The 27,810-nt window shown below is 41.8% G+C and overlaps 1 protein-coding gene and 1 long non-coding RNA gene across 10 annotated transcripts in view; one reads left to right on the plus strand and one right to left on the minus strand.

Moving 5' to 3' along the window:
- LOC146517777 (uncharacterized) overlaps positions 1-9,697 on the minus strand; it is a 39,639-nt gene extending 29,942 nt beyond the window's left edge. The window contains exon 1 of the long non-coding RNA XR_014874217.1: positions 8,934-9,697. This is a non-coding gene — a long non-coding RNA (uncharacterized LOC146517777). The remainder of the gene's footprint in view (positions 1-8,933) is intronic.
- The window catches only part of LOC146517776 (dedicator of cytokinesis protein 3-like), a 313,061-nt gene that overhangs the window by 106,175 nt on the left and 179,076 nt on the right, over positions 1-27,810 (plus strand). For all 9 annotated transcript variants that reach the window (XM_085160372.1, XM_085160374.1, XM_085160375.1 and 6 more), the window contains 2 exons: positions 4,042-4,125; positions 18,652-18,692. In XM_085160372.1, coding sequence (XP_085016498.1) covers positions 4,042-4,125; positions 18,652-18,692 — 125 coding nt within the window. The remainder of the gene's footprint in view (positions 1-4,041; positions 4,126-18,651; positions 18,693-27,810) is intronic.

Below are 27,810 nucleotides of genomic sequence, written 5' to 3' on the forward strand. Positions count from 1 at the left end.
AGTAAGGAAAATCGCTATTGGTTGTCCTAAAAGTCGCTAGAAGTCGCCAAATGGTGTCATCACCTAATTTGCATAATTGGTCATGCTAATGTAATTGTAACCTACGGTGTTGGAGAGAGAAATAACATCGTGGACGAGACATAAAGTGAGTAAAAAACGTCCTAAATGCAGTTCGAATTTATTTAGAACTACAAATTAAATTTCTTTTAGCAATTATTGTTTTTTGTAATGTCACAATTCCAACCCTGCTCCTTTATCTGGGCTTGGACCGGCAAAAGTGACCCGAAATTGGCACTCTGGTGGAGTTACTGTGTGTGTGTTTATAAGTAGTTTTAAACCTTGTGATCCACAAAACAGCGTAACAGTAAAAGGACTGACTGCGCTACAGTCAGTTCGGGAGCAGCGGCTTCGCTCGATTCATTTGCCTTTGGACGCACAGGTGTGAACATCACCTGCCCTGATAGCAGCTGGGGGAGGACTATCCTTCGCCTGGGAGCGCTTTGGCACGGGTCAGGTGCCCAAGGCAGCACCGCTGCTTGTTGAGAGTAAAAGCGATACTCGTTTTCACGTCAAAAAGTCGTCATAAACAAGTCTCCAGTAATACCAGAAAAAGTCACCAGAATTGTCGCTAGTCGCTTTTTAGAAAAAAAGTCGCTAAGGGGATCTGAAACTCGCTAAATATAGCGACAAAGTCGCTAAGTTGGAAACACTGCCTCCCGATCGGCTTCGAGCTGGCGGCCTCTGAAGAATGCGGCTAAAACTTTTGCGAGATCCCGAGTTTGTTTTGCGAGATCTCACAAACGTCCGTCTTAATTTTTTTTCTCCCATGTCCCCTGCGGGGCTCCGTAACAATCTTCTAAAAGGGTTTTGTCATCCAATGTCATCTTTGAACTGCAGCTGGTAATAGTCGTCCGTCTGTCCTGTTGGTCCACTGCTAGCTGGAGAGCCTCTCACAGGCGGAGAACTCGTTCATGAGCCGCTACGAGTGAGGCTGCAGAGTGGTGGCAACGTTTTGGCGAGCATCTGATTTATCAGCTGTTTGTCTCAAAGTATGGCAAAGAAGAAAAGCCTTTAAAATTTCCATATCTCCACCTAACAACAATACAAGGTGTTGTGTTGTGTCTTTGGGAAACACAACAGTGATTATTACAAACCGACCTCCTCCCTGCACCCAGGTTTGACTAGAACAGCGTTACTTCAAAGTCAAGGATTTGTGGGCATTAGCAGAAATGACTAATGCCTTGAACTCGTCTCTCGTGGTCTTTTTAAAGGTGCTATCTCGTTTTCTTGCGACCTTTTTAAAGATTTGCTGAAATTTGAATTGCAGATGTGGCGCTGTGTTAATTCAGCTGTGTGTAAAAAATTCACTTTTCACTGTCTTTTTTATGTGTTTGCTCCGAGGCAGCAACAGCTCTCAACCCTGCTGTGACATGAATACGTTGGGAACATTATTACCATATCTGCAACTTTTGACAGCTTTTTCGTGGTTTCCATCATTTTGAGATCTTGTGATTCTTTTTCTTAAAAAGTCCTAATTTAACAACGTCAGGAACAAAATAACACGTGCAGATAAGTGCGACGCCTGAGCCCTGCAGAGGAAAACAGCACTGACGGCGAGACCTGCAAACGGCATGCACAGATGACACGTTGCGACTAAATTTGGAGACTAAGAGTGGGGTTGGTGACAGAAAGCATGATTGTCCAGCGTCTTAAAGCTGTCTTTGTCTTCATGGTCAGTTCACCACAGACTCAATGGGAAAGATGGACAGTCTTTAAAAACAAAGAGCCTTTATCAAAGCAGACAGTTAAACAGACAAAGACAGTTTTAAGATCTCGTCTTGTTCTGCGTTCAGACCAGCTGTGGCCTCCTGTCTGAACACCTACACAGACGAGAGGACAGTATTGAGTCGCCTCATGGTCGACGCTATCGCTCTTAGAGCTGCATTTAAATTGATTTGAACTGTACCCATTTTTACCTTGTGACCTGAAGACTGTGCTCGCATCTTTTAGCATTACAGCTGCATTTGTGCCTTAACCCAGTGGTCCCTGTGAGTCCTCCTCTGTTGTTTTAGGATCCCTGGAAGTCTATTTTAAACCTGTTGTTACTGACCTCTGTTTTAAGTTGGACAACCAAATCAGAGCAGTGGTGAAGTCCAGTTTTTATCATTTAAGGCGACTGGCAAGAGTGAAATCTTTTCTTTCGAGGCAGCACCTTGAGACAGTGATCCATGCTTTTATTTCTTCCCGCCTGGACTGTAACTCACTTTATGTGGGGGTCAGTCAGTCGTTGCTCTCACGTCTGCAGCTGGTTCAAAATGCGGCTGCACGACTCCTGACAGGAACTCGAAAAAGAGAGCATATAACCCCCGTGCTAGCCTCTCTGCACTGGCTGCCTGTGTCTTTTAGAGTTCATTTTAAACTTCTTATGTTTGTTTTTAACCCTTTAAAACTGATCAGAGCAGCACGCTCTGTTTTGCGTAACTATTTTTAAATCCCGGTAGCTCTGCAACCACGTGAGCTAGTGCAATATTTTTTTTTGCATATGAAACCGGAGGAGTTGTACTTACATCTTATGCCATCAGCTTGTCCTCGGTCACAGTTTCCTTCCACATATAGCTTTGCAAAAACTGCATAAAAAGCACTTGCAGCAACAAAAACATAATATTCCAGAAAAACGCTTTGCTAATTTTATCAGCTGTTCATAACACTTCCTACGTTGGAATAGACGTCAGCGCGAACTATCACATGTCCTCCATGACCTGCCCGAAACCGGAAGTGACGTCATTTTCGCGGAAATGTAGTTTTTTACCATCAGGGCCTCATGAGCCTATACTGGTGTTTTTAAAAGTTATGTTTGACTTTATGACTTTCTGTGTGGTTTCTGGGATGCTTAGGACTCATATTGCACTGCTGGAAATAGTTTATTTTGATGCATATGCTGCTTTTTTGCAAATTTGCACTATAATATTTATTTTCGTTTTTCCTGCAGTATATAAAAATTGGTGTATTTCAAAAATAAAACTATGAAGACACTCAAAATAAATTTCCTGTGGTGGGAAACTAGTTTGTGCAACTTTTTTGTATTTACAGTTTTGAGGGATAAGCCTCTTAAATTTCTCTAACTAGAAATATATGTTAAAAAACAAAAACGATTTTCAATTTTTTTGTAGTTTATTGCACTTTTTTGCAATTTATGTAATTATTATGCACTTAATGCAGACATATTATTAAAATCTGGGCTATAATGGTTGTATTGATGTATAGCAACTTGAAATGCTCCCAAAAATGGCTCCACAGCATGTAAACATATAATATAAGCTCTGGCGGACTTGGTTCTATGGTAGGTCTTAAAGGGTTAATTGAAGTAGTTATTTAATGATTTCACTCTTCTTTTATTTGGTTTTTACTTATATCTCATGTAATTTTATTTTACAGTTCCAATGTACAGCACTTTGTGTCAGCTGTGGTTGTTTTAAAGTGCTTTATAAATAAAGTTGATGATGATGATGAACAATAGTTATATTCATAATAAATTCTGCTGCCCTCTTAGCCAGTTTACTCATGATTAAGACTTTAACCTGCACGGTTAGATTTCCCGATGATCAATTTAACATTGCAGTCCTGTAACAGAGCCGCTTGCACCGACTGCATCAGCAGGATGAGCTGTGAGGCCCGTTGTTTACTGGGTGTACTGGAGCAGTCATGAGGAATATGCACATCAACAGTGCCTGGTACAGCACGGCCTGGATGTGCTCAGTCGAGCTCTAATGTCTAACGTCACCCTGTTGTCATGGGACAGACGCGCAGTGATGAAAGCAGACGAGGGCATTGCTTTGTATTTATGTGCTTTGATAACGTCCTTTGATCTGTGATGAAAATAAGCTGTTGCTGTCCAAAAGTTCAGACGCCAATCTTTCATGCCGTAACCTTTTTCTTGCATCGCGTGCATGTTCGACAAATGTCAGAGCGTCTGCAGCTGTTATCATTTCCTCTGTCTTCCTAGGATCTCATCTTTTCCCGTCTCTCTCATTCTCTCCACAGTCATCTGCAACTTCCGAGGCTCGGTGACTCAGGGTTTGGCTCTGGAGGTGGGGGAGACTGTTCAGATCCTGGAGAAATGCGAAGGTAAGGCTTCTACCTGATTGATAGCTTCGTGAGATGCTGCGGGGGCGGAAGTTTGATGCAGCAGTGATGTCATTGATCATCGTTACGACTGTAAGCATCAGTAAACATGGTAAATATCCCCCAGAGCGAGCATTTTCTTTGCATCTTGCTCTTCTCTTCAAAGGCGTTTGCATGCATATGGAATAGAAACGGTGAGAAGAGAAACAGTGCGTCTCCCAGCAGCACAGCAGCCAGCGCAGGAAGTCATAACTCTAATTTACAGTTATTTTCTGCAAAGATAAAACATGTATGTCATCACTCAGGTGGATATTACATAATAAGTTATCAATGTATGTCCTGTTTCCTGCAACAAAGTTGTACAATCTTATTTCATACACGACTGGTATGACTGCTGTAACTCGTAGTAACACAAAACGTACCTTTCCAGGTCCTTATGAAACACTCTGGCTCCAGCCGTCCACTCCAGTCCTGACCGTAACCATAACCCTGTCACGTTTTCCAAAGTGATTCAGGATCAGAACATAAAACACATTTACATGTATAGATTCATCCCAACCGGCTTTCAAGCCTCGAAACTAGGGATGGGTATCGTTTAGGTTTTATCCGATACCGGTGCCAAACCGGTACTTTTGAAACGGTGCCGGTGCTTAAACGGTGCTCAACACAAAATTGGTCCAAAAACCTCTCATGTTCAGCTGTTTTTTTGTAAAAAGATAACAATGTTAGCCTTTTCTGCAGCTATGGGGCATATATGGTATCACTCTTGGCTGGAAGCAGCTTAAACAATGGAAAAAAACACAAACTTTGTCCAAAAACCTCTCATGTTTAACTGTTTTCCACTTTTTCTTTGGTCATTTTAGCCTTTTTGTCCAGGGTGAAGGGAGTATCTGCCATCAAACAAGAAGACAGCTGCATGTAGCTATGATGATGTTTGCTAGTTCACCTTACATGCATTAATGTAATAACGTGGTTAGCCTACTCAACGTAAATTACACACAAGCAACATGAAGCTACTCACGCAGAGAAGAACGGCTGCTGCTGCATCATCATCCTCATCATTTCTGCTACACTGGCAGGGCTAGGGGCCAGGACTCTCCTCTTCGGGTTTTTGGGGGATGTTGCTAACTCTGTGTCCGATAACAGGCACCACACCCGCAGTAGATGTGCTCGGTGTGAGGTCTCGCAGCAAGCTATCAAATACGGCGCATTTCTCGGCTTTAAAAAAAACGCTATGCGTCGCCAGGCGTTTCATCGGTCAAAAGTCAGCCAGACTTTGACCGCTTCGCCTTGGGCATTTTTAATCTGTAGCTCTGCTTTAAAAGAACGTACGTACCTGGACCCGCCTACTATCCTTAGAAACGTAAAATGATTGGCTAGAATCTAAAGTGTATCACAGCTCAGGAAAAAAAAGCACCGAAATGTGCTCTGCTTTTCGGTCTGGTTACTACCGTTTATGACAGTACCCATCCCTACTCAAAACGCGTAACACAGACGATTCATCAGTATGTTGCTCGTTGGGAGAACGTGTTTTACGTTCTTGATGCTTGCATTGTCTGTATCATGTTCCCAGTATACTCTACATCCCTAAGCATGAGTCCATGCTGTTACAGTAATCAGTGTTATATGAACACAGCTACTAACAAGTGAATCATGCAAAAAACAAACTATTTAAAATCTTCTGGTTATGACAGCCAGTTCAATTTGACTCGTTTTGTTTCTACTTCCAGCCAATAAAGATAACACATGAAATCTTCTTCTACTAGATTATTGTGCAAAAGCGACAGTGTTTTATTTATTACCCAAAAACCTGAAATAGAGGAAGAAAATGTCAGATGTATGTGTGATGTGGACAAAGTTCTTCTTATAGACAGATTTTTAGAGTTCTTATCAGGTAGCCAACCACGCCAAATTTCCAAGGCAAAGCCCGATATACGACATACAGACCTAGAAAAGCTCATTCATGCTCTTATTACTTCGAGATTGGACTATTGCAATTCTCTTTATCTAGGCCTCCAACTTTCCCTCATCCAACGCCTCCAACCAGTCCAAAATGCCGCAGCATGTCTTATAAGCGGCACCAGAAGACATGATCATATCACAGCTGTCTTAGCCAACCGTCACTGGCTCCCGTATCATTTTAAAAATCCTTTTGTACACTTAAAATTTTAAATAACTTGTCGCTCAGCTACTTAATCGACCTCCTTGACCTTTATATCCTCAAGAGAGCAGTTAGATCCTCCGATCAATGGCTCTTAGTGCAACCGATGTCCCGAGGGAAGACTAGGGGGCATCAGGATGCGATTGCTGCGCATAAACTTTGGAATATCCTGCCGATTGATATCCGTGTGTCGGAATCCATTCAATCCTTCAAATCATGTTTAAACCCACCTGTTTAAGCTAGCCTTCGAAACAAATTTGATTTTAACTTCTACCCAGTCCACGCTTGTGCCATGTTGTTACCTGTAACTGTTCTGTATTTTCTTTGTTTTTCTATTCTTGTAATCCCGCAATGCGCCACTTGTGTGACGCACTTTGGTGTACCTTGGTCTTTTAAATTCAATTCAATTCAATTTTATTTATATAGCGCCAAATCACAACAAAAATCGCCTCAAGGCGCTTCATAGATACAGAGAAAAACCCAACAATCATATGACCCCCTATGAGCAGCACTTTGGCGACAGTGGGAAGGAAAAACTCCCTTTTAACAGGAAGAAACCTCCAGCAGAACCAGGCTCAGGGAGGGGCGGGGCCATCTGCTGTGATTGGTTGGGGTGAGAGAAGGAAGACAGGATAAAGACATGCTGTGGAAGAGAGACAGAGATTAATAACAGATATGATTTAATGCAGAGAGGTCTGTTAACACATAGTGAGTGAGAAAGGTGACTGGAAAGGAAAAACTCAATGCATCATGGGAATCCCCGGCAGCCTACATCTATTGCAGCATAAATGTGCTATAGAAATAAAACTGAAACTGTAGGTTGTTCAAAGCATTTCAAGCAGCTCACCACTGTTAAAGTTTTGAGAACAACTCCAAGTCTGTTCCAGTTGTTATCTTTATACCGAAGCATATCGATCATTCACTGCAACTGAACATCTTTAACAGTGGAAATAACCTTCGTGGGTGTTTGTGTTTAAGCTACTGTTTTTACTGGTACTTAACTAGAGAATGTAACCTAATTTGTAGGATTCAGAGCCCCCTCTCTCCATCTTATTTCCCTAAATTTTGCAGAAAACCACTGAAAGGGGTCCACGCCCTTCTAATATTCTTCATGCAGCCCTCCTTTTAGTCCCTGTTATCTGAAAAGAGAACACTTGTCGTTTTTCCCACTAGTTTTTGGTTAAAAAAGCAGCATTCAGAGCTGCAGTGGTGCAGTCTGCTGTTTGCTTCAGTGAATCACCGTCGGTCCATTTCCCTCCAGATTTTTATGAGGCCACCACACAGAAAAGCCTTCACATTAATGCTGCGGCAGCAACGGCGGCTGTGTCGCCACAAATGTGCACAGTAAAAACAAAGTGGCACTCATTGCTGCGTTCATAGTTCTCTCAAATAATGAGTGTAAATAGCCTGTAATAGCCTCGTGCGGGCCTGGATGAGAGCCCAAGTTATTAGCTGCTGTTTCTCCCATTGTTATTTCTAGTTTGACTCACAGAAATTAACAACTCAAGCCAGGATGTGTGTGAAACCAGAAAATGTTGTCTTTTGCAGATAATGAGTGAGTATGTGCTCCATTAGCCACAGCTGGGGAGGACGCTAGCATCGATCTAGTGCCAGGGGCTGATTAGGCTTCTCTTTACCCCGAGGGGAAGATGTCCAGAGGAGGAGAGAGGAATCGACAGAGAAGGAAATATTCTGTTGATGGGCTCACTTCCTCACCCGCCTGGTTGTGAGGAACTACAATCTGCACTTGCCTTCATTTTCCTCCCACTTCCTCTGAACTCCAGCATCCTTCCTTTGCACTCCTCTGGTTTCTCTTGTATACACTTCTCGTCTCTTGTCATCTATGCATATTGACCAGGCAGTCTCATATTCAAGGCTGAGCTAATTCCTTGGCATCCAATCGGCGTCTAATTTGATCGGGTTATGAAATGCAATCCTGCTGGCGAGGGACACGACTTATTATCCGAGCCCTTGTGGGAGAGACTGGCATCACGGCTTCCCCTGTAGCACGCAGCGATTATCAGGGCAAACCAGGGCTAACTTTTGTCCAAGATCCCCGAGGAAATTTCAAGAACTCGCTCTGCAGCTTTGGTCATTAACTGAACATGTAAATAGATTTGTAGAAAATACCCTCTAAACAAAAGGCTGCTACAGCAGGACCTACGTTTATTAGAAGATGCAGTAGTCTAACGTTAGAGCGGCAAACACAAAAGTGTTATTTATTATTTATCAGTTTTTTATTGAGGTCAAAGACCAGAAGTGATCCATCATTGCTAATTCTGCTGCTGCAGGAGGACTCGAGGTCTCGGTTAAAATTGGCTTCATCACAGTAGCCCCCCCCCAGACAGAAACTCAGGGGATATATTGACAAAGCCATGAAAGTGGCAGCCGAACTGTTGGAGTCCAATCCTCAAAGTCCACTCCACAGATTACAGTCACAGCACTTAAGAAAGCATTAGAGTTCGATTAGAGGGCCAGCAGCCATTGCAGGTATGTGATGTTATTCTCAATACTATCAGCGTTGCTGAAGCGCCCATAGTCAGCTAAGTGCTAATTATTGTGGAGAGACTCTTCAGCTCTTTTTTTGAAGCAAACTTCTGGAACTGTGGAGAGCAGCTGTCAGCCAATAGCAGCTAAGCATGAAGATAACCTGATGTCAAAGGAGCTTGCAAAGAAAAGCGTCTGGACTTCTTTAAGTTGCTTGAAGACGTTTCACCTTCATCCGAGAAGCTTCTTCAGTTCTAAGGTCAAATGGTGGGGAGTCCCAGATATGAACCTAGTGGGAGTTTCCCCCCACAGAGGGACAAAAGGACCCCCTGATGATCCTCTAATCGCCTGAGCCAAGGTGTGAAACTGGGTGTGGGTCACAATCAGCCAGAGTTTAGGGTGAGTTCATTGTGAAACCTGGCCCCACCTTATCATGTGATTTCCTGAGGTCAGATGGCCCAGGATGTGAGTGGGCGTTAAGGCGTCTGGGGAGGGAACTCAAAACTGGATTATAGATGGCAGAGAGTTGGTGTCGTAAACCACCGCCTCTGTTCAAAGATGGTCGCTCACAGTGGACATAGATGCTTCCTTCACTCCTCTTTCAAACCATCTGTCCTCTCTGTCCAAAATGTGAACATTGGCATCCTCGAAAGAGTGACCTTTGACCTTTAGATGCAGATGGATGCTGAGTCTTGTCCTGTGGAGGTGGCTCTTCTGTGTTGTGCCATGCACTTGTGAAGTGGCTGTTTGGTCTCTCCAATGTAGAGGTCTGGGCATTCCTCGCTGCTGTACAGCAAACACCACATTGTTAAGTCTGTGTCCACATGACAAGACTCAGCAGTCCATCTGCATCTCAAGGACAAAGGTCACTCTTTCGAGGATGCCAATGTTCACATTCACGTTCACAGACAAGATAACCTGGTGTTATAATGTGACACTCGTTTGAAGACGAGTCATTCTGTGTGTAAAATGTGGTGGTTAAAAAGTCCAAATCTACCAGCTAATCAAATTTACCAGATTTGATTAGCTGGAGGGAAGCTCAGCTTTGATTGGTTATTATGCCAGTGGTTGTATCTGACCTATCAGAGCAGTTAGAGGCAGACTAAACGTTAGGAAACACAGTCAATGAACAAAAAGTCATTCGCCATGAGAAAATATCCTCATTGTGATTTATACATCAAAATATGTCAGTTTTATTCTCTCTCTCAATGTCACTGCTGTGAGGCTGCAGTAAATCCCTTCAGGCTGAACACTTAGGTTTAGTCTCAACGCTCCACTGAGGTGGCAGGAAACCATCAAAGGAAACCCAAATGCAAAAAGACAGAGTAAACCAGAAGTAAGGAGCATCTAACCCAGAAACAGGAGCGAAATTAAACTACAACAGACAACGCGAGGAAGATCGAGGAAGAAAAACTAAACCCAAACACCGGTGAGAGCGATGTTACAGCATGAGCGAACTCAACCAAGGTAATAAGTAGGGCAAGGAAAGGAAAAAAGGCAGCAGTTTGAAACGAACCTTCAAAATAAAAGAGGATGTAAAGATGAAAGCATAAACTCGCAGAGACACACAGTGAGACACAGAGAGACGTGGCACCAGGATGTAACAGGGGGCAGGCGGGCAGGCTGTGGGGCTTTTTTAGGTGCAGCAAAAAGTGACCTGGTTTAAAGAGCTTGAGCAGCCTAAGACAAAGGCAGGGCTCAACACAAGGGCAATGAAGAATCTTCCAGAAAACCATCTTGTTTTCTGAACACTTTGGAGAAAATCCAGAACACACTGAGGGGGGGCTTCTTTCACTTCTCTAAAGGCCAACACCACAGCCTTAGAAAGCCCCCTCCAGAGTGACCACTGAGGTGGTGACAGTCTGCATGGGTGAGCCAGGCAAGCATTAATATGTGTTGTACCAAATAAGATGTACATTTAAAAAATGACCTGATTTCCACTGGTTAAGCAGCACCTATCAGATGGTTGAGCATTTAAATGGAAAAATGGAAGGGTGTGTAAATCTAGACAAAGTTTTTTGTGTCCAATAAGTCCAACACAATAACATATAAACACAAAGTATTAAAACGGCCTTATAAACCAGGGTTCTTCCTGTTAAAAGGGAGTTTTTCCTTCTCACTGTCGCCAAAGTGCTGCTCATAGGGGGTCATATGATTGTTGGGTTTTCTCTGTATGTATTATTGTAGGGTCTACCTTACAGCATAAAGCACCTTGAGGTGATGGTTGTTGTGATTTGGTGCTGTGTAAATAAAAGTGAATTGAAAAATTGAATGTTAGAAGCACAGAAGAGCAGCCGTGCTGCTGCAGAAGCTCTAATCACCTCTAACTTTTGGATGCTGTTTTCAGAGCTTTTTCGAAATGCGGACTCATGACAGGGATGCTGTGGATCCTTTAAAAGTCCAAAATAAATTATCTTATATAAGGATCCAGACAGCAACTACCGTCCCCGGCTACAGAAAAGACAGTAGAGTTGGAGTAGAGATGAACAACCGTCACAGTAACAAGTGACTTTAGACATAAATGTTCATAGTAAAAGGTGAAAAGTGCCTTTTATAAAGACCTTTAAAAATATGAGTACTGTAACTGTAACCATGTATAACAAAAATATTAAGATGGGCAGGGTGATGGGTGACCACAGACACAACCACACAAATAATGAAACAAGCTCCGAGTCGTTTGATTTGATTCAGAATTTCAAGTTTTACTCTTTTTACTACTTGATTTTGCTCGTACTAAATTGCTTTCTGTATAGTTTTTTTTTATTTCATATTTATATCCTGTTCATATCCTGTACATAGCTTGTACTCACTACAGCCTGTACATACTTATAGTTATAGAATATTCATAACATACTTCATACCGTGTACACTCTAACATACCATAATAGACCCATTTCTGTAATATACTTACATATCTATATTATTGCTAATATATATTGTAATATATCTATTAGAGATGGCACGATACCACTTTTTTATGTCCGATACCGATATCATAAATTTGGATATCTGCCGATACCGATATGAATCCGATATAGTGTGTTTTTTAATCAACAAAACGTTTTTTTAATATCTTGCTGCATTTTGTATAAGTTTATACTCAAGTTTAAATAAATAACAACACTAAAGCTATTCTGTTACACCTGTATGTAAAAAATACACTGCGTCCAAAATATGTCATAGTTCAGCAACACTGATCAATCTAATAAAGTTAAACCTGCTCCATCCTCCCTATTCTGGTATTTTAAAGAGTACTTAGAAAGTACTAAGCAAAAAAAGCAAAAAAAAAAAAAAAATAGGGAACCACCCTCCACCTCATGATGCTTAATCGATGTAATCAAATTTAATTTGATGCAGGGGGAAAATGCACAAAAATAAATTATTTTTCAAGAATAATTAAATAGATTCAACATCTTTCTTCAACAGAATTGCAGACTGCACAGATGGTATCTTCCCAAAGGAAAAAGTACTATAGCTTACTAGGGTATATTAGACTTAACAGTTACTATATACAGTAATGGACTTCTATATATTTTACACAAGATTAAAACTTTGGGTGTAAGAGTCAGATAATTATTTATTAAAAACTAGACATTTTAAATGAGAATAAGAAAGAAAAGTATGTCTTTGTGCCCCCTTTTCCCTGTTCATGCCCTATCGGCCCCCCTGGCTAAACTTTGCTAGATCCGCCCCTGCACAATTACCAGCGTCAGCTGCGTAGAAAAAGATCCTGGTGTAGAAAGTAATATTAAATAAATTCTAACAACAGCTTATCAAGCTTAAACGTGCTGCTGTTGTTCAGCCGCTGGTTTCCTCTTTCTGGTGAGAAGTGGGCCAAAAACTAAGAGAAGAGAGACGGACTCGCGACAGAAAAGCCGATCAGCTGATCATTGAGCTGTTTCACGATTGAAGCAGCAGGAGAGAGAGAGAGAGAGAGAGAGGCAGTCACTCCAGGTATGGTTGTTAAGCTTAACGTGGGAATGCTTTACAGACATTCAGAGATGAATTTACACACTTGCTTTATTTCTCTCTGGGAAAACGTCCTCATAGATGAAATGCTGGTTTGCTAGCAAGGCTACAAATACACACAGCCGCTCTATCACGTGATGCACACTGCTGCTACGTGCTACGGTTATGAGCCGAGTTACGCCGCGTAGCAAGTTTTGTGAGGTGCTTTTTTGATATTTAATGGATCGGATTACATTTTTTATTTCTCGCCGATATCCGATCCAGTAATTTGGGTCAGTATCGGACCGATACGTAATATCGGATCGGTCCATCTCTAATATCTATATCACTAAAGAACTTCTGGATGGATGCAAACTGCATTTCGTTGCCCTGTACAATGACAATAAAGTTGAATTCTATTCTATTCTATTCTTTCATAAAATTTACTGCAATTAAAGTCTAAATCGTGGACGTTTTCCTTGGAGCCTGCTGTCGAGGCTAAAACCATCCCAGAATCACCAAATGTCACGATTAGTAGGAGAACTACAGGTGGAGCTGATAAGATTTCATCTGCAAGGCTATTAAAGTTACTTTTTATCAGGGTTAGCAGGAAAGACACCTGTAAGATTTAGAGGTAGTACGTACTGGGCGAGTCACCTTATCTACATCGGCTACAGAACCGAGCATTATCTATGGATCAGGGATTAGGACTTTTATTTATCAGAGAACTGAAATCAACTTCCTGGTTTTGTGGGCCTACCAGTCAACACCATCCATTGCAATGGAAGATCATTCTCCTATGGATTTACAGAAGCTTTGTGGAAACCTGAATTTCTCTGTGGACTCTGATCTCCAACTCAAAAGCCTGATCGGTGCAAAGAACTGCGTAATCCCAGAACAGCTTCAGGTCTCCAGATCTAGCGGCTAACAGCTAATAGCTGACATCAAGTTTCAGCCACTTCTCTGCTTCTTTTCAGCGAGTTTTTCCTGGGTGGGAAAGCGCCACTGTTGTCTAAACTGAGGAGGCTGTGTTCCCACGGAGTGGATTGGTGGCTCAGCTGCAGCTCGCACGTCTATTGGATCCCTGTCAAAATGACAAAGAAAAACAGCCTCATGGGTGCTGTTACTGCATCAACAAGCAACTTCTTTTTCATTAACTACCTGGAGGTGTGCTCTGCAGGGTTACAGCAGCATTTAACACTCATATTTGACTGATTTTGTAGCTTGACGGGAACCTGCATCCACCGCGTGATGCAGTTTTGATAATGAGTGCAGACTGAACATGCATTAACTCGACAAAAGTGTTTTACAGGGAATTTTATTGGTAATTATTTTGGTAACGGTGCAAAATGATTATTCTAATGACCACTTTGTGAGCTGTTTAGATGCAGGAGGCGAGACGATTGCTCTTCTTCAGAGTATGCTGGGTAATAATTTCAAATTACTGTATACGCACCTGCGTGTGCACCCATGTGCCACAGATAAACACCGGCTCTGTAGACGCCGTTCCCACCGCTATAATTCATCCAAATGTTTGCCCTTGTCACTCAAACCTCTTTCTTATCCCCTACAGATGTGGTCAATTTACTCACACACACACACACACACTACGTCAGCTCTTACGAATGGGCCGAGGCGCTGCTGGCCCAGCCCCTGACTGATTACCATATAGATGAGAGGTTGGGGAGTAAACACAGCCGTCATAACGAGGGTGATAAATGAATCTTGATTGGTTATTAATTACTCAGCCAATTAAGCGCTCCTCCATATTCAGATCAGATGATGGGAAGCTGCAGAGAAATGGATCTCATGATTTTACAAGGAGATGTGATGAAAGTTGAAGGGTCTGATGTGCTGGACAGCACTGGAACATTTTTCTCAGTATTTCATAAATGCGTGCTGATGTTTCACTGCGAGGGTTTCATGATGAGTTCTGTTTTTTCGTAGTCTTGCAGGAAATTTCTCCTTTATTTTCTGAACTGTTGTTGAAAGCGTTTGTCTCGGAGACACGCTGGCAATTCAGGTGATGTCTGCTCTGATAAATGCACAAGGAATTGCCTTCCTAGCTGTGTGCATTTGGTAGTCTAAGAAGGTCAAAGTAATAATGTGCATCATTTTGATGTAAATAAATGTTGCTTTTGGTTCACTCTGTCACTGACAGACAGTCGCCACCCAACCCTCACATTTCCAACGGCCAGAGGCACAATCATTTTTATTTCCACTTGGCTGGAGACAAATGATGTCCCCACTGACTAAGAGGATGTCTGGGTGCTTCTGCTGCACATATTTAGTCCCTGGATACCTGCAATTTTAAGATTTTACTCCAAGTCGAGTCAACTTTCATGGCAGCTTTCTGCTCCGCAGAAGCATCTGATGAATGTCCGTCCATGTGGAAAGAACGGCGGTGTGCTCTGAGCCCTGAAGAAGAAAGGGGTCCATCACTGTCACGCGCGCGGGCATGCACTGTCCTGTAGGTCATACAGTGGTAAGACAAGAAGTGTTAAACCGGTCTCTGAACCAGATCACGGACAGAAATAGACCGAACTCTCTACTTCAAACACCTGAGCGAGCACCAGCCTCCGTGCAGAAAAAACACAGTCACATAATGCTGGCTTCAAAAGTGAGACAGTCCCAGGACACTCGTGTTAAAATTTCATGATTGAAGTACTTGAAAAAAGTTTTTTAAAAAGGTCCCCAAAACGTTTTCAGTGTGAGAAACGTTTCGTCACTCATCCAGGTAGGGATGGGTATCGTTTAGGTTTTATCCGATACCGGTGCCAAACCGGTACTTTTGAAACCGTGCCGGTGCTTAAACGGTGCTCAAACCGGTGCTTAAAGAATGGAGAACACAAGATTGGTCCAAAAACCTCTCATGTTCAGCTGTTTTTTTGTAAAAAGATAACAATGTTAGCCTTTTCTGCAGCTATGGGGCATATATGGTATCACTCTTGGCTGGAAGCAGCTTAAACAATGGAAAAAACACAAACTTTGTCCAAAAACCTCTCATGTTTAACTGTTTTCCACTTTTTCATTGGTCATTTTAGCCTTTTTGGCCAGGGTGAAGGGAGTATCTGCCATCAAACAAGAAGACAGCCGCATGTAGCTATGATGATGTTTGCTAGTTCACCTTACATGCATTAATGTAATAACGTGGTTAGCCTACTCAACGTAAATTACACACGAACAACATTAAGCTACTCACGCAGAGAAGAACGGCTGCTGCTGCATCATCATCCTCATCATTTCTGCTACACTGGCAGGGCTAGGGGCCAGGACTCTCCTCTTCGGGTTTTTGGGGGATGTTGCTAACTCCGGGTCGATAACAGGCACCACACCCGCAGTAGATGTGCTCGGTGTGAGGTCTCGCAGCAAGCTATCAGATACGGCGCATTTCTCGGCTTTAAAAAAAAAACGCTATGCGTCACCAGGTGTTTCATCGGATTTGAGGTGTTACCTCCTTTGACAGTATCACAGTATCAGCTTAAAGCACTTGTTGCAGCTGCTGAGTTTGCATCTTTTGCTGTGAAGTACAGCCAGACTTTTGACCGCTTCGCCTTGGGCATTTTTAATCTGTAGCTCTGCTCTAAAAGAACGTACGTACCTGGACCCGCCTACTATCCTCGGAAACGTAAAATGATTGGCTAGAATCTAAAGTGTATCACAGCTCAGGAAAAAAAGCACCGAAATGTGCGCTGCTTTTCGGTCTGGTTACTACCGTTTATGTCAGAACCGGTGCCATGATGGTGACTTTGCATAATGACTGAAACTAGCACCACTGAAGGTAAATGGAGGTCAGTTACTTGTTCATGAACGTTTCTCCCACTGAAAACGCTTCGTCCAGATGAACAGAATCAACTTTTGTGGATTTACTTACCTGGATTATTGAGCGTGCATCAAGACCTTTTAAAAAAGTTGTTTTTAAATAATGTGGAGCCTATAATTAAATGCTGTCCTGCACACGTTCTCACTCCCAAAGCGTAACATTTTACGCTAGGTGACAAATCGTCAACATATTACGTTTTGGGCTACCCACCACGTTCCTAAATGACGACCTCGGAAAAATGAGGAAATATGAGAACCGTATGGACTGAATCTACACATGTTCGCTCTTTTCCTTCAAATCGCTTCGAAACACGCTATTTAACATCATTAAAGTCCTGGTTAAGGTCAGGAATAAGGTTATGGTTAGGGCTAGGGATAAGGTTAGGTTTAGGGCTACAATACAGGGCTGGAACGTCTATTACCACGGGAGCGTCATTCCACTGGATTTCATTCATAACCCGGCGCGTACCATAACAATGCGGAAGGTCTCCTTTCGCGCTCCTCAGGAACGCCGCGGGACGTGACAAAACGTCACCATGTTACGCCTCGGGAGTGAGAACGGGCTGATATAACATGAGATCTCATCCTGTACCAAATCTCCCCTTGTGGGACAATTAAAGGATTATTCTATTCTATTCTATTCTATTCTGAACATGAGATCTCATTCTGTACTTGGGATCTCGATTCTCCACATTAGATTTCCATCCAGTACAGCAGCAAAAGCCTTTTGCACCAAATTGCCCAGCCTGCATTTGCATTTTGCAGACAAAAAGGCTGAAATGACAGAGATACTGTATGGTTCTGATGTTTTCATAGGGTGTATCACTTTGCAGGGGAATTTTTATTTTAGAAGTTATGATCCGAGCACATTCACACAGGCTTAAGTTCATGGACGACATCAACAGTTAGCACGAATGACTCGAGGCCTTCAGGGGTAAAACTCGTTCAGTGTGAACAGGTTTGTGTGTATAATAGATTCAGCAGATATTCGACTTTATTGTCAGAACTTCTCATGAAAGTCCTTTCAAAGACTCCACAGCACACACATCCACACACACACACAGCTGAGCGCAGTGAACCACATCTGTCCTTCACAGCAGTCTGTCTGTCAGAGTCTCTGACTGACTGTCAGGAACATTCAGAAGCATCAGCTGACGTGTGGACACATCAGCTGAAGACCTTCAGTCTGCACATTTGTGTCCGTGGCTACTGTGGCTACACTAAATCAAAGACATGGCACTCAAAATGTTCTGAACAGAAATCTGTGGAAAGATTTTTTCCCCCAAAAGCCAATCATGTTATTACGTTTGTACTACAGAGGTTTAAATATGCTGCAGGTAGACCTATATTCTCTATGTGCTGCATGGCCTTTCCTCTTTGCTCTGGTGGGATGATCATACTGACACTCTGTACTGAACCATGAATGAAGCCATCGGACAGAATAACATCGGGTACGGGAGGGTTGGGGGATTTTTTTGTGGTAAAGTTTTTCACGTATTTCTCAGTTATTTTGTAACTGGTTATGCAGTTAATGCCCCAGTACCAATAAAGTTCATGTTATGGCTCTCTATGTGATGATGGCCCATAGGTACTGCCAAGATGGCAGCTGAATAACAAACCTGACTTCTAAAAAAGGTTTTGACTGAATGAGGACTTGAGATTTGCATGATCCTTTTCCATCCATACTAAACCTGCAGAGTCAAACTACAAGTTTGATTCTTGCTTTTCTTAAAATGTGAATTAACTGGAGGCCAATCTCTTTTATTATTTTGTGTGAAACGTTTGGATGTGTATGGGCGAATAGACCCATGTTATGGGCAATAACTACATATTACTACTATGTAATATGTTTGTATCATGTGTGTTATGCTGTAGTGCTGCGTTAATGGTGGAATTTCAAGTTTTACCATTACCTTCATTTTTGAGTTAGCTGTATATTTCCATTAAAACACTTCCTGTAAGACAGAATTTCTTGAACAAAGATCTGTGTTGGAAAGTCAAAGTCACTCTGCACGTTCCCTCAGGCTGCTGAGTCATGGCCACTCTTCACTCTTCACCATCTCCGTGTTTGTTCATCAGTCTTAGTCACTGCTGTTTGTGTTTTCTTTCAGGATGGTACCGAGGGTTCTCGACGAGGAAGCCAAATGTCAAGGTGAGCCAGGCTGACAGCTTTGGTTGTTCAAAGCTTTTCTCTCAGACCAACTTTTGCTCCTGATTTATTCATTTCTATTTATTTGATCAATGCTGAGAAAATTGCTGTTTATTTAGCTACTGCCTGTAACTGCATGTGACGGAAACTTATGCAAATAAATACCGATACATTTTTTCTGTTCATTTCTCCTTTTCAACATTTACTTTTCAGAATTTAAACTTTACTCTGATAGATCGTGTTAGACACTCTGAAGATTTATACTTTAAAATCTCTCTCGCTCTCTATCTATCTATACATCTATACATCTATCTATCTATCTATACATCTATACATCTATCTGTCTATACATCTATCTATCTATCTATCTATACATCTATCTATCTATCTATCTATCTATACATCTATCTATCTATCTATCTATCTATCTATCTATCTATACATCTATACATCTATCTATACATCTATACATCTATCTATACATCTATACATCTATCTGTCTATACATCTATCTATCTATCTATACATCTATCTATCTATACATCTATCTATACATCTATACATCTATACATCTATCTATCTATACATCTATCTATCTATACATCTATCTATACATCTCTACATCTATCTATACATCTATCTATCTATACATCTACAGTGGGGTAGATGTATAGATAGATAGATGTATACAGTGGGGCAAAAAAGTATTTAGTCAGCCACCGATTGTGCAAGTTCCCCCACTTAAAATGATGACAGAGGTCAGTAATTTGCACCAGAGGTACACTTCAACTGTGAGAGACAGAATGTGAAAAAAAAATCCATGAATTCACATGGTAGGATTTGTAAAGAATTTATTCGTAAATCAGGGTGGAAAATAAGTATTTGGTCAATAACAAAAATACAACTCAATACTTTGTAACATAACCTTTGTTGGCAATAACAGAGGTCAAACGTTTACTATAGGTCTTTACCAGGTTTGCACACACAGTAGCTGGTATTTTGGCCCATTCCTCCATGCAGATCTTCTCAAGAGCAGTGATGTTTTGGGGCTGTCGCCGAGCAACACGGACTTTCAACTCCCGCCACAGATTTTCTATGGGGTTGAGGTCTGGAGACTGGCTAGGCCACTCCAGGACTTTCAAATGCTTCTTACGGAGCCACTCCTTTGTTGCCCGGGCGGTGTGTTTTGGATCATTGTCATGTTGGAAGACCCAGCCTCGTTTCATCTTCAAAGTTCTCACTGATGGAAGGAGGTTTTGGCTCAAAATCTCACGATACTTGGCCCCATTCATTCTGTCCTTAACACGGATCAGTCGTCCTGTCCCCTTGGCAGAAAAACAGCCCCATAGCATGATGTTTCCACCCCCATGCTTCACAGTAGGTATGGTGTTCTTGGGATGCAACTCAGTATTCTTCTTCCTCTAAACACGACGAGTTGAGTTTATACCAAAAAGTTCTACTTTGGTTTCATCTGACCACATGACATTCTCCCAATCCTCTGCTGTATCATCCATGTGCTCTCTGGCAAACTTCAGACGGGCCTGGACATGCACTGGCTTCAGCAGCGGAACACGTCTGGCACTGCGGGATTTGATTCCCTGCCGTTGTAGTGTGTTACTGATGGTGACCTTTGTTACTTTGGTCCCAGCTCTCTGCAGGTCATTCACCAGGTCCCCCCGTGTGGTTCTGGGATCTTTGCTCACCGTTCTCATGATCATTTTGACCCCACGGGATGAGATCTTGCGTGGAGCCCCAGATCGAGGGAGATTATCAGTGGTCTTGTATGTCTTCCATTTTCTGATGATTGCTCCCACAGTTGATTTTTTCACACCAAGCTGCTTGCCTATTGTAGATTCACTCTTCCCAGTCTGGTGCAGGTCTACAATTCTTTTCCTGGTGTCCTTCGAAAGCTCTTTGGTCTTGGCCATGGCGGAGTTTGGAGTCTGACTGGTTGAGGCTGTGGACAGGTGTCTTTTATACAGATGTTGAGGTCAAACAGGTGCCATTCATACAGGTAACGAGTGGGGGACAGAAAAGCTTCTTACAGAAGACGTTACAGGTCTGTGAGAGCCAGGGATTTTCCTTGTTTGAGGTGACCAAATACTTATTTTCCACCCTGATTTACGAATAAATTCTTTACAAATCCTACCATGTGAATTCATGGATTTTTTTTTCACATTCTGTCTCTCACAGTTGAAGTGTACCTCTGGTGCAAATTACTGACCTCTGTCATCATTTTAAGTGGGGGAACTTGCACAATCGGTGGCTGACTAAATACTTTTTTGCCCCACTGTATACATCTATCTATCTATACATCTATACATCTATCTATACATCTATACATCTATCTATCTATCTATACATCTATACATCTATCTATCTATACATCTATACATCTATCTATACATCTATACATCTATCTATCTATCTATACATCTATACATCTATCTATCTATACATCTATACATCTATCTATACATCTATACATCTATACATCTATACATCTATCTATACATCTATACATCTATCTATCTATCTATACATCTATACATCTATCTATCTATACATCTATACATCTATCTATCTATCTATACATCTATCTATCTATACATCTATCTATCTATCTATACATCTATCTATGCATTTATACATCTATACATCTATCTATCTATACATCTATACATCTATCTATCTATCTATCTATCTATCTATCTATCTATCTATCTATACATCTACATATGAAGCTAATGTAACAAAATGCATAATTGATGAGAGTAGAGAGGTGAAATTATGGGAAACAAAGAGGTAAAAGTCGTGAGCTCTCCAACCAGGAGAAGATGCTTTTACAGCTGCTGGTAATGCATTGAACTCACGTCTCACTCTCACCAGAACTCACATAGTGTAACGTGCGGTGGAGATGAAGCCAGCTGCAGAGGTGTGCAGGTGGATAGCGAATGAGCGACTTCTAACTTTCCACAAGTACTCATTTATTTTAAATATCAACAAAATAAAAGAAGAAGAACAAAAAGGGCGTGACCTACCAGTCATGAGACAAGAGACGCCACCATGTGGTGCTACACTGCATTGCAACAGCAACTGTTATAATAGCCTACACTTGGGTGGGCTGCAAGTTTTTAAATATCTGATTAAATACACTTGGCTACTCGTTTCTTTTCTTGAACATTAAACTATGGAGCCAGAAGCACAAAGCCATCTGTAGTAGATCTGCTAGTAGACTGAACCGTCTCTTACTCTGAAATTTCCGACAGTGCTAACTCCGCCTCTCCAGAAATCTGAGGCATGTTCTTATTCTACCAAGAACAGGCTTTCCATACAAACCTAACAACAAACATCTGTTTCACAAAGCAGGCAAGAAGAGTAACTTTGAGCAGCACTTACTATTACACGTTTTTCTTTTGAAACACATTTGATTGAAGGATTGTGTCTTATCAGTCCTTGGCTGCTGTACTCAGATGTTTAATCTCTAACCTTTGCTCTGACAGAGTGCTACTCTGGCTCTTTTTTAAATTATCCTGCTAAAGGTCGCTAATATAACAGCTAGCTGTTGGTTGGACAGACCTTTGCTCATCTGTAGTTAGGGGTGGGTGATATAAACGATATACGATAGAAACGATATAAATTTGGCCAACGATAGAGATTTTGACTATATCGCTCTATCGCGATAGCGCATGTTGATGATGTCATCAAGCTGCGCCTGTTTTGGTCGAAAGCATCGCAGCGGCTAAAATCCTTATCATCTGCAAATTATGCCGGGCGACAGTCATAGCAAAGAGATGAAGCACTTTTGAAATATGGGGAAAGCCAAAAACTGCGCTTTATCGAGTGGAGAAAAAGTTGGCGTTCATCCTCCAGCTTCACTGTGCTAATGTTATGCTAACATAGCTGTGTCGCTAGCAATCATGTAGCACAACATTATATACCAGGTAGTCCAACTTCAGTAACCCTGCAAACGTCACTGCTGTTTAGTTTTCTGTCTTCATTTATGTTGGAAGTGACAGCAGAGCTGTACGTTTGAATTTGTTTCAAAAATCTCTCAGTCAGAACATGCTATGTCATGTTTAGGTGGAAACTAGCGAGCTAACTTCCTGTTAACTTCTAACTCCGTTAAATTTAATAACTTCTGTTTTCATGGATGCCTGGATGTAAAACTTAATTGTTACACCCGATAAAGCAGCAACACTGATGATTTAATTAAAGATGAAAGAATTTAGACCGTTTTAAACTCTTAGTGTTCGTTTGACTTTGGGACCTGAAGCTGACAGAGTTTTGGACCCAGATTACTCCGCGAAGCTCCTCACTATGGCAGCCGTAATGCTCTGACAATCCATCAAGCAGTGCAGCTTACCAAAGCTGTACTAAAACATTTTTTAAAAATCGGTTCGAGGTCAGTAAGCACAACCAGAATTCATACATAAGGCACACTCTCGATTTTTGAGAAAATTAAAGGATTTTAAGTGTGCCTTATAGTGCGGAAAATACGTTATACAGAAGAAAAGAATATATCGTGATATATATCGTTACCGCACGTGCTTCAAATTATATCGCGATATGAATTTTAGGCCATATCGCCCAGCCCTATCTGTAGTACCTTCTTGCATTGAGAATATAAAGCCAACATGGCTACGGGACATTTTTTAGCTGAAACTTGTAACACCTGGTAGTTGGTTCAGACTGGGGTTGGATCACATTCACACCATAAGTGAAGCGCCTCCTCCAAAGGGTCCCGGTGCAGTCCTTTAGGTCTCCCCCGATTACTGTGTTCATATCTGCACACATCAACCACACCGAGGGGGAAAATGGACCAGAGTTCAATTTAAACGGACTAAACACTGCAGGTGGGAAAACACCCGTAGTACTACTTAGTTTAAGTATCTTTGTGGTAACTTTTCTTTTCTTTTCTTTTTTGTACTTTTAGGTTTCTTCAAATTTTTTGAAAACAAAAACCTAAACTGCTGGGAGGCATTCTTTGAAACTAGGACAAAGATTATGTGTCAATATTTTGTCCTATCAATACAAAGTGTTTCTTTCTGATCCAGCATCAAATTACAGGAATGTGTTTGTTGCAGCCAGACTCCACACAGACAGCGTTTTATCAGAACATGTATGGAGACCATGACAGCATGCTGTACGGGGAATTTAACCGCATGTCTGCAGAGAAAGTGATTCAGTGTTTTCACCCATTCATCTCACAAATATCTGACAGAGCAAACTCACCTAATTGACCCTGCTGCCCACACAAGAAGCCTTACAGCTTGAGCTTTATTTGTGCCATTCACTGGTATATACAACTCAAAGCATGCTGTTCCACTTTAAGTCTGTTTACTCGCCTCTCGAGCTCCTTTGAAACACGACTGACCTGCAGCCATGTTCGAAACTCTCAGGAACACCAGAGCTGCTGCTGCTCCAGCTAAAGGCTGTGTTAAGACTCAAGGCAACCATGTGTCTGTTAGACAGATAAACCACACCTGAAAAGCTCCTCCTAACAGGTTTGTTTGTCAGAGAGAAGAAGTCACAAACAACTAAGGATCTGGCTGAGATTAAGAAAAACATTTACCCGCAAAGATCATTGGGGAAAAAAGATGTCCGTTTCCAAGTGAGAATAAAGATTTAGCTCTGGAGCGATGGATAAAGGTCAGGAGGTCTGAGTCCAGACTGACCCTGTAGCTACATCAGCCAAGAAGAGAAGTAGATGAAGTGATGCACTCATCATGCCCAGTTAGAATAGAATAGAATTCAACTTTATTGTCATTGCACGTGCACAGGTACAGGGCAACGAAATGCAGTTTGCATCCATCCAGAAGTGCTTTAGTGATGATATAGATATATTACAATATATATTAGCAATAATATAGATATGTAAGTATATTACAGAAATGGGTCTATTATGGTATGTTATAATGTACACGGTATGAAGTATGTTATGAATATTCTGTAACTATAAGTATGTACAGGCTATGAACAGGATATAAATATGAAATAAAAAACTATACAGAAATCTGAGATATACAGTTATACAGAAATGTGAACTGTGCAAGTTATAAACAGTTGTAGGATTAAAAATTATCGTATGTACAGAATGATTATTTACACAGAATTATACAGTAGTGCAGTTAAGATAAGTGAGATATGTGGATAATTTCTACAGAGGCTATAAAGTGCTGGTGGTTGTGAGTGGTGGTTCAGTCCATGTTATTATTGTGTGTTTGAGGGTACAGTTGTCCATTGTGTGTGTGTGTGTGTAGGTGGTTGTGGGTGTGTGTATGTCCAGTCCATGAGTTTAACGTGGGTCAGATGTCAGGAGGAGTTCAGGAGTCTGACAGCTGTGGGGAAGAAGCTGTTCCGGTACCTGGTGGTCTTAGTCCGGAGGCTCCTATAGCGCCTCCCAGAGGGCAGGAGGGTGAAGAGTCCATGTGATGGGTGACTGGGGTCTTTGATGATTTTCCCAGCCCTTTTCAGACACCGCTTCCTGTAGATGTCGTTTATGGCAGGAAGTGGTGCTCCGGCGATGCGCTGGGCAGTTTTCACGACCCTCTGCAACCCCTTCCGGTCCGAGGCAGAGCAGTTCCCGTACCAGACTGTTATACAGTTGGTCAGGATGCTCTCGATGGCGCAGCGATAGAAGTTCACCAGGATGTCTGAGGACAGGTGGTTCTTCCTCAGAGTCCTCAAGAAGAAGAGGCGCTGGTGAGCCTTCTTGACCAGCTTGGAGCAGTTGGTCGTCCAGATGAGATCCTCGGGGATGTGGACTCCCAGGAACTTGAAGCTGCTCACACGCTCCACAGCCGTCCCCTTAATGTGGATGGGTGGATGTGGGTCAGCATTCCTCCTGTAGTCCACGATGAGCTCCTTGGTCTTCTCGGTGTTGAGCAGCAGGCTGTTTGTGTCGCACCACTCAGCCAGACAATCCACCTCCTCCCTGTAGGCGACCTCATCGAGTGCCCGTTGCACAAGCCTGTGTGAGTGTTATGATGTGAGGTTGCTTCAGTTGGTCAAGTCCAGGTTCAGGATATCAGCTGACCACCTAAATGTACTCAGTTACAGCATTTTCTGCTGAACCCCTGAGAATCTGTGGGATGTGTTAGTGAAGACTTTTCATCGCGGTCAAACTCTCACATCTGTAAAATTTAAAAGTTCTGGACAGAAATGAATGTTATGACCTCCCATGAGCTTGTTACATTATTACATTTATGCCGCAGCAAATGCTCAATGTCATCAAAGCTAAAGGCAGTCCAGTGAAGCGTGTGTGTGTGTCTTTGTTGTTTTCATGGCTGGCTTTTTACTCCAACGTAACATTTTGAACAGCAAGAATTTTTTTCTACCAGAGCAAAACATCATTTTAACTTTTTTTTTTTTTTCCAAGCCACAGATTTATTTTATCTTCCAGAAAAACTTCATCAGTTTCTGTAACATTCAGTGCTTCTTGCTGGCTCATGTTGAACGAGCAGCTTTCAATATAATACTGCGTTCATGCTGTTACCTGAGAGCTTTGTGAGGTAATAATTCTCTGCAAAATGAACGTGCAGTCTGTAGAGATTATGTTTCATATGTATCTTTTTGAGGATATGTCTATTTAAAAATAAAAACAGAATGCAAAGATTTGCAAATCTCCTAAACCTTTAATTTATTCACACAGAACACAGTGGTGGAGTTCTGGGAGAGGAATGTTGTCCCAAAATGATCTGCTCCAGTCACACTAAAAGAAATTGGGAGACGGTTTTTGTTGTTTTTTTGTTTACGAAGGTAAAACTCATATGTCAGCTTTTTATTTGATTTTGTGGAATGAATTAAGCAGAGTGTTGACTGTTTAATCTAACAGATTTTGAGCCTGTGATTCACACCAAGAGCTTTGTTTCTATCGCTCTCCCTCTTTAAAATCACCACGTCTGGCTCACATGCTAACAGGCTTGTAGCTTTTTAGCCTGTTGTGTGTTTGTCCTGGTCTGTCCGTTTCCCCTCCTTCTGTTTCATTCTCTCGGTCCATGAGAGGCTTTACTGTTTATCTGCTGCCTGCTCTGTGCTGCAGATAGGTGGCATGAAAGAGATCAGCTATTGCTTTGTTCTTTATTTTGTCTTAACGATGAGGTGGTGCCATAAATAAAACAAGTCGACCTTCAGTTTGGATTTAAGGTGGATTTGAATGTCTCAGGAGGGAACTGTGAAAAACAAACCCCACATTTAGTGTGTGCTCTCTGTGTCGTTCAGTAATTTATTGATACGACCTTATTTCTTGTGATATCTCTGGCTGTGTTGTAATGCAGTAATGCGCTGAGCAGCGATTTGTCACTTTTCATTCGATCAGATCCCAGGACTGAATATCTCATCATGAGTTTGACTTCTGCTACTTGAACCAATACTAATGAACTTAAAATCAGTTTAGATTCATTTAAATATTAAAAAATAGTCTGATTTGTTTTAAACATATTCGTCTCACTTTATTTGACTTTCCCATCTCTGTCACAGCTTCCTCTTCTGTACTCGAGTTTCTCTTGCAGAAGAAAAGTTGATCTCTGTGATTTAATAACTGGTTAAACTACACACAGATTTTTTCCTGCATTCCTCTTTTTATCTCTTCAGGTGCGCCGGAGTTAATCGAGCTGCTGTTTGTGTGAGAGGATGGGACAGTGAAATAAAGTACAGCTTTCATATACACCAGGATGTAATTGTTCTCAGCCGAGGTAGAAATGCGATGAGCTGCATTTTCCAACAAATATGAGTCACTGAGGCTCGCTGTTTTCATAACTGCAATCCAGTCGGACAACTCGTGTTTGAAATGACTTGTTACTGTAGCAGAATACGTTTACTTTGGCATCTATAAGCTCTCAGCCTATCACATCCTACAAACACGTCGTATAGAAATTCAGGAGTGATGAGTAAATAATCCTGTACAGGTGGATGTTGGGATGGTGGAGGGAATGAAACGGCAGCAGCACTCCTGCCGCTTTAATACACCACCAAATTGGAAGAGAGAGAGTGAGAGCGTGTGTGTGTGTGTGTGTGAGAGAGAGAGAGCAGTCTTTTTTTGACTGCAGTCTGCAGCGTCTGAGTTTTGCTTCATTTCAATAACATCCATTTCTTTTTCTTGTGTGACTCACTGGTGACA

This window comes from Neolamprologus multifasciatus, chromosome 5 (genome assembly GCF_963576455.1).
Source record: "Neolamprologus multifasciatus chromosome 5, fNeoMul1.2, whole genome shotgun sequence".
Lineage (NCBI taxonomy): Eukaryota > Metazoa > Chordata > Actinopteri > Cichliformes > Cichlidae > Neolamprologus > Neolamprologus multifasciatus.